This window comes from Thalassophryne amazonica, chromosome 1 (assembly GCF_902500255.1).
Source record: "Thalassophryne amazonica chromosome 1, fThaAma1.1, whole genome shotgun sequence".
NCBI lineage: Eukaryota > Metazoa > Chordata > Actinopteri > Batrachoidiformes > Batrachoididae > Thalassophryne > Thalassophryne amazonica.
Genome location: NC_047103.1, coordinates 171,148,608 through 171,166,884, shown reverse-complemented (window position 1 = coordinate 171,166,884; position 18,277 = coordinate 171,148,608). Strand labels below are relative to the sequence as shown.

Sequence of the window (18,277 nt, the reverse complement as noted above, 5' to 3'; positions counted from 1 at the left end):
AAATCTGGCCAATTTTCTTGGATCCTCCAAACTGTGACTGTCCAGCGTTGGGACCAGGAGGCAGAGCTGTGGTCTTACACACCTCTCTGCAGCTTCTCTCCCCCTGCCATCCCCTTATTACCCCATCCCCGTAGAGACGGTGCCTGCTCCCAGACCACCAATAACTAGCAAAAATCTATTTAAGCATAAAAATTCAAAAAGAAAAAATAATATAGCACCTTCAATTGCACCACAGACTAAAACAGTTAAATGTGGTCTATTAAACATTAGGTCTCTCTCTTCTAAGTCCCTGTTGGTAAATGATATAATAATTGATCAACGTATTGATTTATTCTGCCTTACAGAAACCTGGTTACAGCAGGATGAATATGTTAGTTTAAATGAGTCAACACCCCCCGAGTCACACTAACTGTCAGAATGCTCGTAGCACGGGCCGGGGCGGAGGATTAGCAGCAATCTTCCATTCCAGCTTATTAATTAATCAAAAACCTAGACAGAGCTTTAATTCATTTGAAAGCTTGTCTCTTAGTCTTGTCCATCCAAATTGGAAGTCCCAAAAACCAGTTTTATTTGTTATTATCTATCGTCCACCTGGTCGTTACTGTGAGTTTCTCTGTGAATTTTCAGACCTTTTGTCTGACTTAGTGCTTAGCTCAGATAAGATAATTATAGTGGGCGATTTTAACATCCACACAGATGCTGAGAATGACAGCCTCAACACTGCATTTAATCTATTATTAGACTCTATCGGCTTTGCTCAAAAAGTAAATGAGTCCACCCACCACTTTAATCATATCTTAGATCTTGTTCTGACTTATGGTATGGAAACTCCCTTCTGTCTGATCATTTTTTAATAACATTTACATTTACCCTGATGGACTACCCTGCAGTGGGGAATAAGTTTCATTACACTAGAAGTCTTTCAGAAAGCGCTGTAACTAGGTTTAAGGATATGATTCCTTCTTTATGTTCTCTAATGTCATATACCAACACAGAGCAGAGTAGCTACCTAAACTCTGTAAGGGAGATAGAGTATCTCGTCAATAGTTTTACATCCTCTTTGAAGACAACTTTGGATGCTGTAGCTCCTCTGAAAAAGAGAGCTTTAAATCAGAAGTGTCTGACTCCGTGGTATAACTCACAAACGCGTAGCTTAAAGCAGATAACCCGTAAGTTGGAGAGGAAATGGCGTCTCACTAATTTAGAAGATCTTCACTTAGCCTGGAAAAAGAGTTTGTTGCTCTATAAAAAAGCCCTCCGTAAAGCTAGGACATCTTTCTACTCATCACTAATTGAAGAAAATAAGAATAACCTCAGGTTTCTTTTCAGCACTGTAGCCAGGCTGACAAAGAGTCAGAGCTCTATTGAGCTGAGAATTCCATTAACTTTAACTAGTAATGACTTCATGACTTTCTTTGCTAACAAAATTTTGACTATTAGAGAAAAAATTACTCATAACCATCCCAAAGATGTATCGTTATCTTTGGCTGCTTTCAGTGATGCCAGTATTTGGTTAGACTCTTTCTCTCCGATTGTTCTGTCTGAGTTATTTTCATTAGTTACTTCATCCAAACCATCAACATGCTTATTAGACCCCATTCCTGCCAGGCTGCTCAAGGAAGTCCTACCATTATTTAATGCTTCAATTTTAAATATGATCAATCTATCTTTGTTAGTTGGTTATGTACCACAGGTCTTTAAGGTGGCAGTAATTAAACCATTACTTAAAAAGCCATCACTTGACCCAGCTATCTTAGCTAATTATAGGCCAATCTCCAACCTTCCTTTTCTCTCAAAGATCCTTGAGAGGGTAGTTGTAAAACAGCTAACTGATCACCTGCAGAGGAATGGTCTATTTGAAGAGTTTCAGTCAGGTTTTAGAATTCATCATAGTACAGAAACAGCATTAGTGAAGGTTACAAATGATCTTCTTATGGCTTCGGACAGTGGACTTATCTCTGTGCTTGTTCTGTTGGACCTCAGTGCTGCTTTTGATACTGTTGGCCATAAAATTTTATTACAGAGATTAGAGCATGTCATAGGTATTAAAAGCACTGCGCTGTGGTGGTTTGAATCATATTTGTCTAATAGATTACAGTTTGTTCATGTAAATGGGGAATCTTCTTCACAGACTAAAGTTAATTATGGAGTTCCACAAGGTTCTGTGCTAGGACCAATTTTATTCACTTTATACATGCTTCCCTTAGGCAGTATTATTAGACGGTATTGCTTAAATTTTCATTGTTACGCAGATGATACCCAGCTTTATCTATCCATGAAGCCGGAGGATACACACCAATTAGCTAAACTGCAGGATTGTCTTACAGACATAAAGACATGGATGACCTCTAATTTCCTGCTTTTAAACTCAGATAAAACTGAAGTTATTGTACTTGGCCCCACAAATCTTAGAAGCATGGTGTCTAACCAGATCGTTACTCTGGATGGCATTTCCCTGATCTCTAGTAATACTGTGAGAAATCTTGGAGTCATTTTTGATCAGGATATGTCATTCAAAGCGCATATTAAACAAATATGTAGGACTGCCTTTTTGCATTTACGCAATATCTCTAAAATCAGAAAGGTCTTGTCTCAGAGTGATGCTGAAAAACTAATTCATGCATTTATTTCCTCTAGGCTGGACTATTGTAATTCATTATTATCAGGTTGTCCTAAAAGTTCCCTAAAAAGCCTTCAGTTGGTTCAGAATGCTGCAGCTAGAGTACTGACGGGGACTAGCAGGAGAGAGCATATCTCACCCATATTGGCCTCTCTTCATTGGCTTCCTGTTAATTCTAGAATAGAATTTAAAATTCTTCTTCTTACTTATAAGGTTTTGAATAATCAGGTCCCATCTTATCTTAGGGACCTCGTAGTACCATATTACCCCAATAGAGCGCTTCGCTCTCAGACTGCAGGCTTACTTGTAGTTCCTAGGGTTTGTAAGAGTAGAATGGGAGGCAGAGCCTTCAGCTTTCAGGCTCCTCTCCTGTGGAACCAGCTCCCAATTCAGATCAGGGAGACAGATACCCTCTCTACTTTTAAGATTAGGCTTAAAACTTTCCTTTTCGCTAAGGCTTATAGTTAGGGCTGGATCGGGTGACCCTGGACCATCCCTTGGTTATGCTGCTTTAGACGTAGATTGTGGGGGGTTCCCATGATGCACTGTTTCTTTCTCTTTTTGCTCCGTATACATCACTCTGCATTTAATCATTAGTGATCGATCTCTGCCCCCCTTCACGGCATGTCTTTTTCCTGGTTTTTTTCCCTCAGCCCCAACCAGTCTCAGCAGAAGACTGCCCCTCCCTGAGCCTGGTTCTGCTGGAGGTTTCTTCCTGTTAAAAGGGAGTTTTTCCCTTCCCACTGTGGCCAAGTGCTTGCTCATAGGGGGTCGTTTTGACCGTTGGGGTTTTTCATGATTGTTGTATGGCCTTGCCTTGCAGTGTGGAGCGCCTTGGGGCGACTGTTTGTTGTGATTTGGCGCTATATAAAAAAAAAGTTGATTGAAGTTGATTGATTGTTACCATGGTGATGGTCTGAGCATTTTAATTCTTTCATTTTATTAATAATTTTCTGAGGCTCCTCGAACTGATTGAGCCTCAGTTGTTGTTTGAACATTACAGTAGTGTTACAGCGCCACCGTGTGACTGTGTGTGTAACTGCTCTCACCGTGGAATCCTGGCAGGGCCTCGGACTCCTTCTGCTCCTTCTTCTGTGCCTCCTCATGCTGCCTGCCGATCTGGGCCACCTGGGAGACATAATCCTCCCCGTAGTCCAGAGGGAAGTCCAGCTCTGGGAAGAAGGAAGATGAGGAGGACAGTGAGGAAGGAAAGGCGCCTGGTACCGCCCCTCTGTGGCGGGAGGGGGGCTGTGCAGGCGAGGAGGAGGAGCTCAGGTAGAGCGACACCAGGTCCTGGAGGAGCTGCTGGTCTCGGTCCAGACTGGTTCCTCTGGATCTGGTGCGAGGCGGCGAGGCGAGGTAGGCGGGACTCTCTTCCAAGGAGTTGACGGAGCGCTCCTCCTCCTGCTCCTCCTCCTGGTAGTCGTACTGCTTCTACACAAACACAAATCACGTTTAAAATCACGTTTGTTTGCATGACTTCATTCAAACATTTGAATTAAGAATTCAGATTTTAACTCTGTAGGAATTTTGCTCTTAAAAGATTTGGAACATTTATGTTGGAACCACAAACAAACAAAACACCAGTGTGCAAATGTTTTAGGCATGGCTGTAAAGCATGAAATGTTTGGACAGATAATGAAAAATTTAAAATACGCTGCATGAAATCATCATTTACCTCAAAGCACAAACACAAGTCACATCCAGACCAAAATCATCAACGAATAAAAAAATAAATGATGAGAATGATGTCACCACTTTTCATCTTTTAACACATGCTTTTCATCATTTCTTTTCTTTGTCATCAATGATCATCAGTACTCATCTTTGTGATGTCATAAAGCTGTCAGAAAACCCACAGAGAAAATAATAATTTTTGTTGTTATTTTTCTTTTGCCTAATTTTATACATTTTTAACCACTTAGTTTTTTTTATTTTATTTTCAATAAAATAGAAAAAAGTCTCAATAGAATTTTACTGGAATAGAAATATTTGAACACATCAAAGTTCTGTTGACTCAGTGATGAAAAAAATGGAAACATCAAATGAAACATGGGAATAAGAACTTGAGGGCGCCTAAAACGTTTGCACAGTAACTTCTGTTTTAGGAAAATTAGGAAATAAGTTCCTTGATTCTCTCTGAGAGTTCATTACCCACCTGGCGGAACGTGGACGGGTCCAACAGTGGAGCCTGCATGTGGACCGAGGGCCGGGACGGATCGAGGACCATGTAGTCCAGGTACTGCTGCATCAGCTCGCGGCCGCTCGGCTCCTCGGGCCCCTGACGCCGTCTCTGGCTGAGCGACGACCCTCCGGGCGACGACCCGCCGGGCGACCTGCCAGCGAGCATCGCGCTTGTTTATCAGAATCTTTATTGTTATTACTGAAGGTCACATTTGTGAGTCTCGTGTGCATTCTTCCTCCATTTTGAGTCAAACTAATTTTAGTAATGTCGCCCCCTGCAGGTCAAAGATTTAGATAAACATAATCATTGTAAAGCTAACAATAGCATTCAGGGAACACATTAGCATGATGACTAGTATGCCTTTCTACATTTGCTATCACAACAGTGTTAACATTTAAGCATAGTAATCTTTAATAATGTTTTCTAATATATCAAAAGCATTAATACGATCAGTTCCTGGGCGTCGGCCATCCAGGCATGATGTGCTACTTCCTGTTACAGCTAAGCTAGCAACCAAATGACCAATGACATCAAACCATCACACCCAGGGTATGAAAACAAACAACAAAAAAGTGCCATAGTCGGTTAACACATTCATAGTTTACGGCAGGGACGGAATTTTTTCTTTTTTCATGACAGAAGGGCTAAGTGTTAGCGTTTGCGTATTTACTTAAATTTTATATTTCTGGTTATAAAGACAGTTTTTCTGTCCCTTTTACCCATCATCAGTCATAATTTTGTGACCACAAACTTAGCAATCACATACAGAAACTATCATCTAGAGCTCTTATTGGACCCAGAATAGCCGCCTCATGATGTCACACCGACCCCAAGCACAGCGCGTCATTAGCGTACCTGCGCACATGCCAACATTCTGATTTTAGCATGTTAACGCCACAGATAGTAAAATGAAACAATGAATTGTCTTTATCGCCCCTAGTGCCTGATTGGCATGGAGAACATTAACCCCTCTTTCACTGTGCGTGTCACACACACGGGCACAAACAAACACACATACAATAAACAAACAGTCACGTTTTATCTGTTATTTTACCAAATACACTCACAGAATTATTTAACCCTAACCTTTAAGATTCATGTAATTTTATTACATGACAAATTCCCATTTACATTTTTTAGATAATTTTAATACAAACCTACCAAATAAACCTTACATGATGCATATTTATTACTGTAATAAATCCTATTAATTTGAACTGCATAATCCTCAGCTTTATGTATTTAGTATTAATAAAATATAATTACTCTAAATCAATAATAATGACAGTATTTATTTAAAATACATAAAGTATATTGTTTGAATTGCATAGTAATTATGTTACCTATGACATTTATCTTGTATAGGTAACAAATGGGAATTTGTCATGTAATAAAATTACATAAATCTTAAAAGTTAGGGTAAATATTTCTGTGAGTGTAGCTTTTAGTTTGAATAAATTATCAGGTGGATTTGAAAGGGGCGTGGCCTCCTTCAATAACTGGAGGGATAGCTGTGATTGACAGGTAGCTGCCAGACAGATAAATAGATAATATTCTTACTGTTTGATTGACTTCTCCTGAAGCCTGGGGGCGGAGTCGTCTTGAGGAACGCCACTCAGCACTTGGCCAATGATCTCCTGTGTGATGTCGTCCTTCCAGGTCAGACCTGTTCAGCCACAAGAAACCACAAATGTCAATCAGACGTGGACGCCAGCATGGAAATCATGCAGTCTGGATGTCTGTCGTGAGGCGTGGCCTCACCCAGCCTCATCAGGTCTTTGAGGACTTGCTGCATTTTGTAGAGCAGGGACAGAGAGACCTGGTACTGGACCGGGTCCTGGTGAGGAGGCCGGCACTGTCCAAACAAACCATCTGCACAAAAAGAACACAACCGGTTACTGACATCCCACAATGCAACAGAGAGACTGTCTTCACGATGGAAAATGTCAAATCTGGACTCGAGCATGTCTCATGGCATGTGGGCGGACCAAACCGCCTCTCCAATCACAGCCACTCCAGCCTGAAGGAACACAAGTATAAAGTGAGGCATCATGGGAACACACACGCTCAGTAACGGCTCTCACATGACTCAGCACAAATCTGCCCCCTGCTGGATACAATTTAAAAACCTTTAAAGAAAAGAACAAAAACACACAACACACATGGTGTGTCATTGCATCGTAAGATTAAGGAATGTTGGAGCACTTTAACTGTGACACGGACACTGACAAAGACATGGATACTGACACTGACATGGAAACTGACACTGACGCAGACATGGACACTGACATAGACACTGATGCGGACATGGACACTGACATGGACACGGACACAGACAAAGACATGGACACTGACACGGACACTGACATAGATATGGACAAAGAAATGGACACTGACACGGACACTGACATAGATATGGACAAAGAAATGGACACTGACACAGATATGAACACAGACACCAGTGGTCGGCACAGTTCCGCTAATTTCGAAGCTAACTTTTTTATTAGCTGATTAGCTTTTCAGTTAATTTCAAAAACCATCAGCGGACCAATTAGCTTCAGATAAATTTAGTTGCGATAACCTTTAGACCGCTAATGTTTATTTTTTTACATAGTAATGGTGAAAAACATTTATAAACACTGCCTAGATGTCACTGCATAGAACACTGCCATGGCAGTGTTCTATGCATTTTGACACATCTGCTGGATGGCATATTATATACTGGCATATTATGTTACTATGATGTTTACTATTTTACTATGCTTTGTAATTTTTTAATTAATTTTATGATGTTTTCTGAATTGTTTTGTGTGAAGCACCTTGAGGCAATTCTGTTGTGATTTGCCACTATATTAAATGAATAAATTGAATTGAAATTGAGGCTCAGTTTTTGGCATCTGTGTGTGTTAATATGTTCAAAACTTCAGAATTATTTCATTATTTTAAATTTAGAAGATATGCATTATATTTTCACTTTGTACAAATGACAGACTTGACATTAATGTAGTTAAACTATCCGGATTCATTTGGTTTATAAATCAAAACCATATGTCAAACCTGCACCCTGCGCAGGGCGCACAAAGACAGAAGCGCTGACATTGTAGGTGTAAATAGCATCCAACTGTCATACGGTCACCATTCGGTGTGCTCCTGTATCAGACTTAAACAGAATTTTATGTTTTGCAAATGCCTGTTTTTTTACAAATGAAAAAAAAATACATATTTACAAATACAGATTTATTTGTAAAACCAACTCACATGTTAGCTTGTGTGTTGTTGTTTTTTTTACAACCAGTGATGAGGAGGCTCAATTTCCCATAATGCCTTTGGGCTTCTGTGAGTTTTAATGCTCAAACAATCAGAATTAGTGCATTACTTTAAAACGAAAAGATATCTGTGATATTTTCACTTTGTAAAAATAGAATATTTATTGTCATTGTAACATGTACAACAAAATTAAAAATGCTAGACCAGTCAGTGCAACATGCAACAACATTCAGATCATATAAAACTACAAGACTCCAAAACTAAAACTATAAAAGCATAAAAAATATATAAAAATATATCTAAATAAATAATTATAATACAAACCAGCAAACACTCAACCAAACATTCAACATTAATTGCACAATCCCTTAGTTGGACTAGCAGCAGTATTACATTTTGGCTTTACTTGAGACACAGACACTGACATGGACACAGACACGAACATTGAGACACAGACACTGACATGGACACAGACACGAACATTGAGACACAGACACTGACATGGACACTGACACGAACATTGAGACAGACACTGACATTGACACTGACATGGACACAGACACTGACATGGACACTCTGACATGGACACTGACACGAACATTGAGACACAGACACTGACATGGACACTGTAACATGGACACTGACATTGACATGGACACTGTGACATGGACATTGAGACACAGACACTGACACTGACATGGACACTGTGACATGGACATGTGGAATGCCGACCAAAATCAAAGTCTGTAAAACCAACAGAGCCATTAGAAATGTCCAGCACGTCATCACCTGAGAGCAGTCCCCATAAGGGCACAACAAGAAGAAGACACACACACACACACACACACACGATATGTGTGGGAGGGGCAGTGATGAGTCATCACCTCCGTCTTTCTTCATCTCTCATCAAACACATATATGAGGGAGACACACGGTTGTCAGGCAAGTGATGTCACCGTCGTCATGGAGACGGTCAGGGCGAGCCACGATAGGCTGAGAGCAGGTGACGGAGCTTGTTTTCAGTCTTCTCTTCATCTCTTATCTCCCTTTCTCTTTCTCTCTTCATCCATCCCTCGCTTCTCACTTTTCGTTCTCCCTCATTCTGTCTGGGTTGATGGAGCTCGACTTTCACACAAACGCTCGACTGTGACGCAGAATTAAAAAAAAACACTCTGCCATCTGTCACTTTAAATGTTCCACATTCACAGTACAGGAGGGATCAGCAGCGTAGCGCCACCCTGAGGCCAAGAACAGCCAGATGAACCGGATCCGGTTCTGTTTGCTCATTCAGAGGATTATGAAAAAACAAAGGAAGAAATTTACACCGAATGTATTAAAAATGACTGAAATTTATCAAAAGGAGAAATTCGGAAATTAAAATCACAAAGACGGTGACAGTTACAGTCTGAAGGAGTGAAAAGTGGAGAAAAACTCACCGTCGGCGCACAGCTGATCATTTCCACACAAATTCTTCTCAAACAAGCAACCTGCAGACAAACAAACAAAAATGTCAAAATAAATTCACACAAAGGAAACAAATTTCACTTTTTTTTGGAATCAGCTCTAAACTTTATTTTTTTTAAATCTTCATGTTGTTCTGTTCAACCTTTTAATGATATTTCAGAATAAAATTTCAAAATAAAAAGCCTCACATATGCTGCAAATGTGACATTTTACTCTAAGATCAAAGGTGAAACTGAATTTTACTTTGAAACAAGGCATGAGTTTCAAAATAAAAGCCTCCACGTGAAACATGTTTTTTTATTATTATTATTATAAAAGTCACCTTGTTTGTCTTCACATTGTTACGTCTCTCTGCAGTGATGTTTACACAACAACAACCAAAACAACACAACATTTTATGACATTAATTCAGAAAACACAGTTACTGTGATGAAAGCTGTCGTTTTACATTTGCAGTCACAGAGACGAGCGCGAGCTGTTTTCACTTTTGATTCATCTATTGATCAATTTTATAAAACAAGACTGGATAGAACAAATTGATTCCCATCAAGCGGTTTATTAACAGGATAACAATCAAGCTAGTAAACAAGGTAGTTAGCGTAGCCCAGGATGGACACTACCCCAGCGCCCACTGGTGGCCGTTTTTGGCCAGCAAAAACATCACCAAACTCAGTACACATGCATGTAATGTGGTCACTCAGTTTAATGTACAGTGGTTCATTCCAGGTCAGCTTGGTGTATAAATCTCAGCTGTCAGCTGGCTGATAGAAAGTTAGAGACAAAACCAAACCAGCTGATTTTAACAGACAAGCCTACAAACCAAAGCGTGTTTTCACCGAGCGGCCAGTCGCGGAAATACGAATTCTCACCTCCGGATTCACCACTTCACCGGAGGTGACGTGTACCCGCCCTCGGCCATAATCCAGGGAGGGACTTTAGCTACGTGAACACACTTTTACCACCAGTCCTAACTGAGTTTGAGACAGATTAACATTCATAATTTATGATTTGCGTAATATCTGGCACTTCACTGCTAAAATTCGCAGAGGCTGAATCGTGTAAGAACTTATTTTTACAATTAAATACGGTTGGGGTTTTATACCAAACATAAAGTCGTGATGTCGGTTCTCCCGTACAATAAACAAAATTTACTGTATGGGAGCTTTTTTTATATGTTTGTGACATATATCACAGAAATAAATACTTAGACATCTGCTTAAATTGTGAGGCACGCCCACTTTGTCTGTTCTCCGTAAGACACGCCCACATCATGTGTTCCCTGCTTCCCCCCTTAAGAGAGGGGGCGTGGCATCCAGCCAGAAAAGCACAGAAAGAGGTGGGGTTTTTGAGAGCTGAAAATCGGTTTCATGAGGATTCATCACCTCGGCCACATTTACCCACAAAATGTTTAGATGAGTGTAAACATCCTCTGTTCCTTTACAGCATCACAGCATGTATGGAGCACGTGACAGACTGGCCGTTAAAGACAGATTCTCCATCCGTCTCTCCTCCAGCGCCTCCGTCCAAACCCTCCAGGATGACTCATCCTCCGCCCGCACTCGCTCCATCCAGCTGAACATTTATCTCATTAAAGTCATCCTACAGATTTAACAGCCTGTCAATCAGTCTCCTTACTCACATCATTACCTGTTAATTAAGAGAACGTCAGTCTGTAATTAACAGGAAAAAAAACAACAACATCCAGTCTGATGAGCTGCTTTAGGATCTTTTTTTGGTTACAGACTCTGACTCGAGTCTGATGTGTCCGACCTTCATTCACCTCCCAAACTGAGAGCCAGACTTCTTCTTCTTCTCTGGAAAGGTGAGGATGGACCATTCGTCTGTCTAGGTGGTTGCCATCCAGAACACAAGATGGTTCCATGGTGTCATGGATGCGGTGAAGCACGACACCAGTGCATGCTCCCAGACTTATTGCAAAACTCTCTGAAATCAAATAAGAAATATCTGCTTATCTCTTTGTGTCTGTTTTCACAACACTTAAAGCCAGTCTTCTTTGTGCAAATTCACTGAGTGAAATGACTTTAAAACCAGGGATGAGAGATTCTGGCTGAAACCAGAAAGTAATAAAAGCTGTTTGCCTCTGATTCATTTTATAAATGTAATTTTACTCTGAAGAAATGTTGCCCCTCACACACAGATATTAGTGTGATCGCTGTCCGTGGTGCTGAAACTCTCTGCTGCATTTACTGCTGTCAGAGGAGAAATAACACGTCACATGACATTACTATTATTACATTATCACCCTACTGACAGCCATTTATGGAGCTTAGAATAAAACATGAGTCATAACTGACCTTAATATTATTACATTACCACCGCACCAACTTTGCCAAAACAAAATTTCGCAAGATGTTACTCAGTATGTATGTTTTTTGTTTGTAATCACTGCATTTTTCACCTTTAACTCGCGGTGCAGCACACAGTTTACACCGCAGACTCTGGCAACTTCACATATAGCCAGCCGTAGCAAGATACCTTTCCGCACACAAAAGGATCAAGCTCAAGGTCAAAGGTTAAGGTCACAGCAAGGTCAAAAACTAAATTCAACAAAACAACTTTCCTGGTCACAATTTTTTAAAATTTTGCCTCCTGATTTGGCATTGACACCATTACTTTGGATAAGCGATCGACCTTGACCTTCAGGGTTTTGCTTGAGGTCAAAGGTGACCTAAATTAGGTCAAAATTCACATGACAGTAAAACATGTCATGTAATACATCAAATTAAAGGGCTTGACGAGAGGATCCAGAATATATCAAGTTTTAAGCTATGATGTCATTTGATGATGAAATCACAAAAAACGTCCTTTTTTAAGAGTGTTACAAAGCGTGTAAATGAGCACTGCATACTCTTGTAAAATCACATATAGCAGTCCTATGGAGATACCTTTCAGCACACAAAAGGGCCAATGTCAAGTTCAAGTTCACAGGAAGGTCAAATTCTAAAATCACAATAAAAAAAACTTTGCTGCTCGCAATTTGTGCTTTTATCTCTCCAAACTAGGCAAGAATATTATATTCCCTTGCCTGTCAGTCCCTCTTCATGGTGGTCGTTCCTCGTGGTAGTCTCTTCTGTTCACTTTTTGGCAAGATCCTGGTCACCCTCAGGGTGACAGTTTTCATTTATTAGAATAAAACTGTCACATTTCTACATTGTCTAACATTTTACACATTTTTTGAGCATTGGTCAAATCTTCCAAATTCACTTCAAGCCCGAACAGCAATAATTAAAATGGTTCATTTTTACTCTTCTATGAGCCCTCTTGCTCCCCCTTTGGGATATTGGGATAAACTTCAATCATTAGTTTCTATATTCATATGGAAAGGAAAGAGACCATGCCTAAAACTCACAACACCCCCACAAGATAAGACACTAGGGTGTCCTAGCTCTACCAGATTTTAAAATCTACTTTTGGTCTTATGTGCTTCACCCTCTGTCTACTTGGTTCAATCCTAGTTCCTCTGTTTCTTGGAGACCTATTGAGGAGAATCTTGTACTTCCTCACAGACTGCAAGATGTGGTGTATGCTAATATACCTTTGAAAAAAGCAGGATTAAATTTAGGCCACATTATTTCATTTCTACTCTCATCATATTGTAATGAAGCATGTTGGCACAGACTATAAGTTGTATGATCACACACTGATTTTCAGTCATTTTTCACTTCTTATTGGTAATATGCTCTTTTCATTTTTGCATTGGAAGAATAGGGGAGTGAATGTTCTAAAAGATCTTTACAGCGCCCATGGCTTACAAGCTTTTAATGATCTACAAGAATGAATTTGAGCTTCCAGGTTCATCATTTTTCTTCTATATGCAATTAAGGTCATCTATGTGAGAAATGTAAATCATGACATCTCCAAATTGCCATCTTTGCACACTCGATGCCCAGAGGTCATTCTTGCGTGTTTACTGGCAGTGCCCTGGCACGGTTAGACTCTGGAAGGAAATATCTCTCACTTTAAGTGACATTCTTAAGATCAGGATTCCAGTCTCCCCGACTTTACTTCTGCTCAGTGATGATTCGTCTTTAAATTTGTCTCTGCAGCAAAGGCACATTCTATGGGCCAGTCTCACAGCAGCCAAGAAGATGCTGACCCTCAGGTGGAAACTGCCACATTCCCTTGCTTGGCAGCAGGGGGACAATTCATTTCTTGAAATTGTCCTGATGGTCTGTCGCCCATATGCACGGAGCCAAACGTGACTCTGCAGGAACTGGGAGGCAGAACACGGTTTAGATAAAGAAAGCCTGCAGCGTGGCCAAACTTCATCTTGCTGTTAGATTTTTATTGGGGGAAGAGATCCTGGGGGGGGTCATGGGGAGTTGCTTTAGGAAGGGTGGGGGTTAGGGGTTCTAATATTGTTACCTCCCTGTAAATGCATGAATGACTGTTCGTGTTTGTACATACTGTGTAGGAAAAGAAGGTGAGGGAAGAAAAACTATCGACCGACCGACCGACGGACGGACGGACCGACGGACGGACAGACAGACAGATCATTTTTCAAGAAAAAAAATGATCACAAATTTTTTTGTGTGTTGTCTGGAAAAAAAAAAGAATTTCCCCTTATGGGAAAACATTGAAGTGATCACACGGCCTTGAACTCTGCTCGGTAGCGACACCTACAGTCTATGATTGTGATGTCAAAAATCAGGTGAGGGTTTCCACAGACTTGCACAAGGGATTCTGGGAAGCACATGGCAACAGCCAATCAGAGCACAGATGCACAGAATGTCAGCCGATTGCTCCTGTGATGGAGGCCAGCAGGAGGCGCTGTGCATGTGGTCGTCAACAGGCCCCACTGCCCCGGCAGCTAAAGGAATCTCTGGACAATCAAACCAGAGTCCAGGTTTTAGCCGTCTGGACAGAGCGTCCGCCTCCCGCGCCTGAGATGGTGAGGTCACATCCCAAGCGGGAGGACTCAAAAACACAACACAGACGAGACGAGTACAGCCGCTACGCTCGGTCAAATAAAATAAACCAAGATGGGGGAAAAAGCTCCAAACATCTATTTCTGTATAAATTAGGGCTGAAACGATTAGTCAAGTAACTCGAATAATTCGATTACAAAAAATGTTTGATGAGGTTTGAAGCTTTGTTTAACGTTGTAATACATATGCCAGGCCTGTGTGTGGTGCTGCAACATCCCCAGAAAAAAAAAAAAAGAGAACGACTACAGCACAGCAGCTAATCAAATTAGCAATCATAGCTACCTCTTTCCAACGTGACACAGAGTAAAATAAAGCCTTTTAAGAGAAAGACAGTCCACGCTGATCACCTGAAATAGACTTACTGTGCATTTAAAGAGAAGCAGTTTGTTTGTTTTTAAAGAACACACAGTACATGGGCAGTGACTTTTGACCCGGCGGCCAGCTGCTGTCTCTGTCTGCCCGGTGGGAGGAGCTCTCAAACCAGGTGAGTCACAGCTCCGTCCTCGGCTACACTGACAAACAGCAGAAGTCCACTATTTCTTCTGTGTTTCCTTCAGACTCACACTGAGTGTTTCACTTTTTAACTTTCGCTTTTTTTGGCCAACACACAACGCTTCACAAACACGGTAACTTAAATAAAATAATAATAAAAACTGACTGTGAGGCTGCATGTTCAACCTCCAGCTGAAATGCATCTGCTGAATCACAGAGAAAAAGGGATACAAAATAAAAAATCACGCAGGGACCCAGTCCACCAGCCTTAAAAACAAACAAACAAAAAAAACCTTAAAATGGTTACATTTTACAAGTTGGAGAAAACAGAACAAACAAAACAAAACCACATCCCATCACCATTTCAGCAAAATGTCAACACTGCGATGCAGCGACACTGTGTCACTGCTTAGGGAGTCCTGGACTACTGATGTTTAAAAATGCAAAAGTACTTTTGATCCAATTACTTGATTAATTGCCAGAATAATCTATAGAATACTCGATTACTAAAATAATCAATAGCTGCAGCCCTAGTATAAATTTAAAGTTTTAAAAGTTAGCGAGAAATAAACACTTCTCAATGTAAAAACCCTGCTTTTGTAACCAGATAACAAACACCTCTGAAGTGTTTTATAGACATCTTACAGATATTAGCATGCACACGCATCACACAAGGTCAAAGGCCAGTCATTTTAAAACCTCATGCATGAGCACATGCGCGTCCTCCAGCAGACGCTGTTAGGAGGAAAAGACAGTATTCCTTATGGAATTCCCCCCAGATAAATATCTTCTCTTCTTTAAAATCAACTGGAATGTTGAAACATGTTTCAAACATAACCCGATATTAACCTCCATAAGCTTCAGGTGGTTCAGAATGCAGCTGTTCGTATCCTCACCGGAACCACATCCACCCGCCACAGAACCCCAGTCCCACAGCTGCTCCACTGGCGCCCGCTTAGGATCCACATCAAAGTCAAAAATCTCTTGTTAGCTAACATTCAAGACCATCCACAACCTCACACCTCCACATCTGTCTGATCTCCTCCATGAGGCCACGCCCTCTTGCACCCTCACTGGACTGCCCCCACCCACCTCACCACTACCAGGTGTAGAGCATTCAGCCGGTCTGGAAGTCATCACCACCCGTCCTCAGAAGCTCTCTTCCACTCTTCAAATCCTAAGTCCTAACCCCTAACCCGACTCAAAATCCATCTGTTTCAAGCAATCACACTGTCTCATTACCTCCACCAGCGTTTTCACCCCGAGTGCGTGTTTATTTATTTGTTTGTTTGTGAACAGCCTGAAACCCACAATTTTTCCATGTATCATTTTTTTTTTTACAGAGGATTCCCGATAGGCAACAACTGATTCAATTTTCAAGGTCATAGGTCAAAGTCAAGAAAAATTTCGGAAAATTGGAAAAATTACGATCTTTAGCATTGAACGAATTTTCAAATATTCACAATCTGTCAAAAAAATCCAGAGTTTTCTTCAAAAATATGAGCTAGAAATCTAGTTTATGGATAAAGTTAGGAACAGACAACAAGTTAACATTCCAGAACTTTCCATCACAGATCCACCTCGCCTACGAGAGTGATATTCTGGTGACCCTTCACCTCTTAATCCTCCAGTCTAAGCTTTTTTTCTACTTCTTCTTCTTGTGCTCTTTGAGCTCTGAGCCACCTTGCCATCTGCTCCTGCACTCGCTGCATGTGAAAAGTTTTTGCAGCAGTCTGAAGGAGCAGCAGGCGCACTGAACCATTTTATGTAAATACGGGGGTGTGTGTCCAAAACAAAGAAACTTAGTGTTACCAGTACATTGTCAATAAAATATATGTGTGATTGTAAGTTTATAAGTGCATGTCAAATTATTTTGTCAGTGTTATGTTGGGGGCCTCTCTGGGCCCCTGACATGCTTCCCCTTATTCTCCCCTTTTGGGCGCCCCTGTTGAGGTGGCAGGTGAGTTGGCAGCTGCTGAAAGTAACTAGTAAACTAACTTAGGTACTTTTAAAACCAAGTAATCAGCAAAGTAACTAAGTTACTTTTTCAAGGAGTAATCAGTAATTGGATTACTTTTTCAAAGTAAGTGTGGCAACACTGATGTGACAGAACCCCAGTAATGAAGTAATGAACAGAACTTCAGATAAATCCCAGGTTGAAAAATGTTAAACTTCGCCTTTAACTAAAGTTTTGTTTTGTTTGTTTTTTTGTGGCTACAGGAAAATTGAAACTGTGACAATCAGGGCTAAAAACAACAGCTGCATTCTATCAGCCACAAAGATGAAAAATACACCTGAATTTTCACGTTTTGCTCTGCTACGTTTATTCTGTTTTGGAAAAAACAGAAAGCAACAATTAACTTTTTTTATATATATATATATATAAAATAGTGATTAAACGTGTGAGAACTGTTCCCGGTTTCCCCTATCGGACAAAAACAGGCTCCAGCAAATCCTGCATCTATTTTTTTTTTTTAATTAACGACGGGAAATGACAGGCACGTTTGAAAAGCTTCGGTTCGAGGCCCGGGCGGCCGCGCGGGGACTCGAGCGGAGCTCCGGCGGACTCACCGTGAGGCGCGGCGGCGCTGAGGCGGCAGCAGGCGGCGAGCAGCAGCCAGAGAGCCGCTAACGGCCGCGGAGACATCACGGTCCGAGATCCTACCTCCATCACCTCCATCACCGAGGAGGAGGAGACGAGCGACTGACGGACAGGAGGAGCGCGCTGAGAGGAGGAGCACGCCTCACCGGCAGGGGGCGCCACACCGCAACTATCCAACTCCATTTTTCTTTTATGACGCTCCAAATCACAACAAAGCTGCCTCAAGACGCTTCGCATGAGTGAGGTCGAACCTCAGTCACAACACCCCGAACAAGGACACAGGACACAGTGGGACAAAAAAAAAAAAAAAAAACCCTCTGATGATGTTGAGCAGACCAGACTCGGAGGGGTGACCCACTGCTTAGACCACTCTAAAAGTTACAAGGTTTTGTTTTTTTTTTACAGATTGTACAACACGCCCAGCACCAGCAAGCTGCAGAAAACCCAAGTCATCATCAACAGACAGTCAGGAGCCCAGACAGGGAGAGTCACCACCTCCAGTCCAAAACCTCGACTCCTGGGATGACAGCTCTGTAATCAGGTTTGACTGGTCTAAAATGCAGAAACCCCTAGGGGGCGCTACTCAACACAGGATTTACTTTATTTGTCACGGCTGAGTCCAGCCGGATCAGCGATAACTAGTACCACGTTATCAGGAAAAACTGGTACCAAGTTATCTTAACTACTTAAACAGACTT

General features: G+C 41.2%; 1 protein-coding gene across 1 annotated transcript in view; it reads right to left on the bottom strand.

The window, feature by feature from the left end:
- The window catches only part of ptprnb (protein tyrosine phosphatase receptor type Nb), a 59,199-nt gene extending 41,502 nt beyond the window's left edge, over window positions 1-17,697 (bottom strand). Inside the window, exons 1-6 of the mRNA XM_034179324.1 lie at window positions 17,549-17,697; window positions 9,509-9,559; window positions 6,567-6,677; window positions 6,366-6,471; window positions 4,779-4,959; window positions 3,670-4,054 (exon numbers count right to left, since the gene is read on the bottom strand). Coding sequence (XP_034035215.1) covers window positions 3,670-4,054; window positions 4,779-4,959; window positions 6,366-6,471; window positions 6,567-6,677; window positions 9,509-9,559; window positions 17,549-17,657 — 943 coding nt within the window. The 5' untranslated portion in view covers window positions 17,658-17,697. The remainder of the gene's footprint in view (window positions 1-3,669; window positions 4,055-4,778; window positions 4,960-6,365; window positions 6,472-6,566; window positions 6,678-9,508; window positions 9,560-17,548) is intronic.
- Window positions 17,698-18,277: the final 580 nt, after the last annotated feature.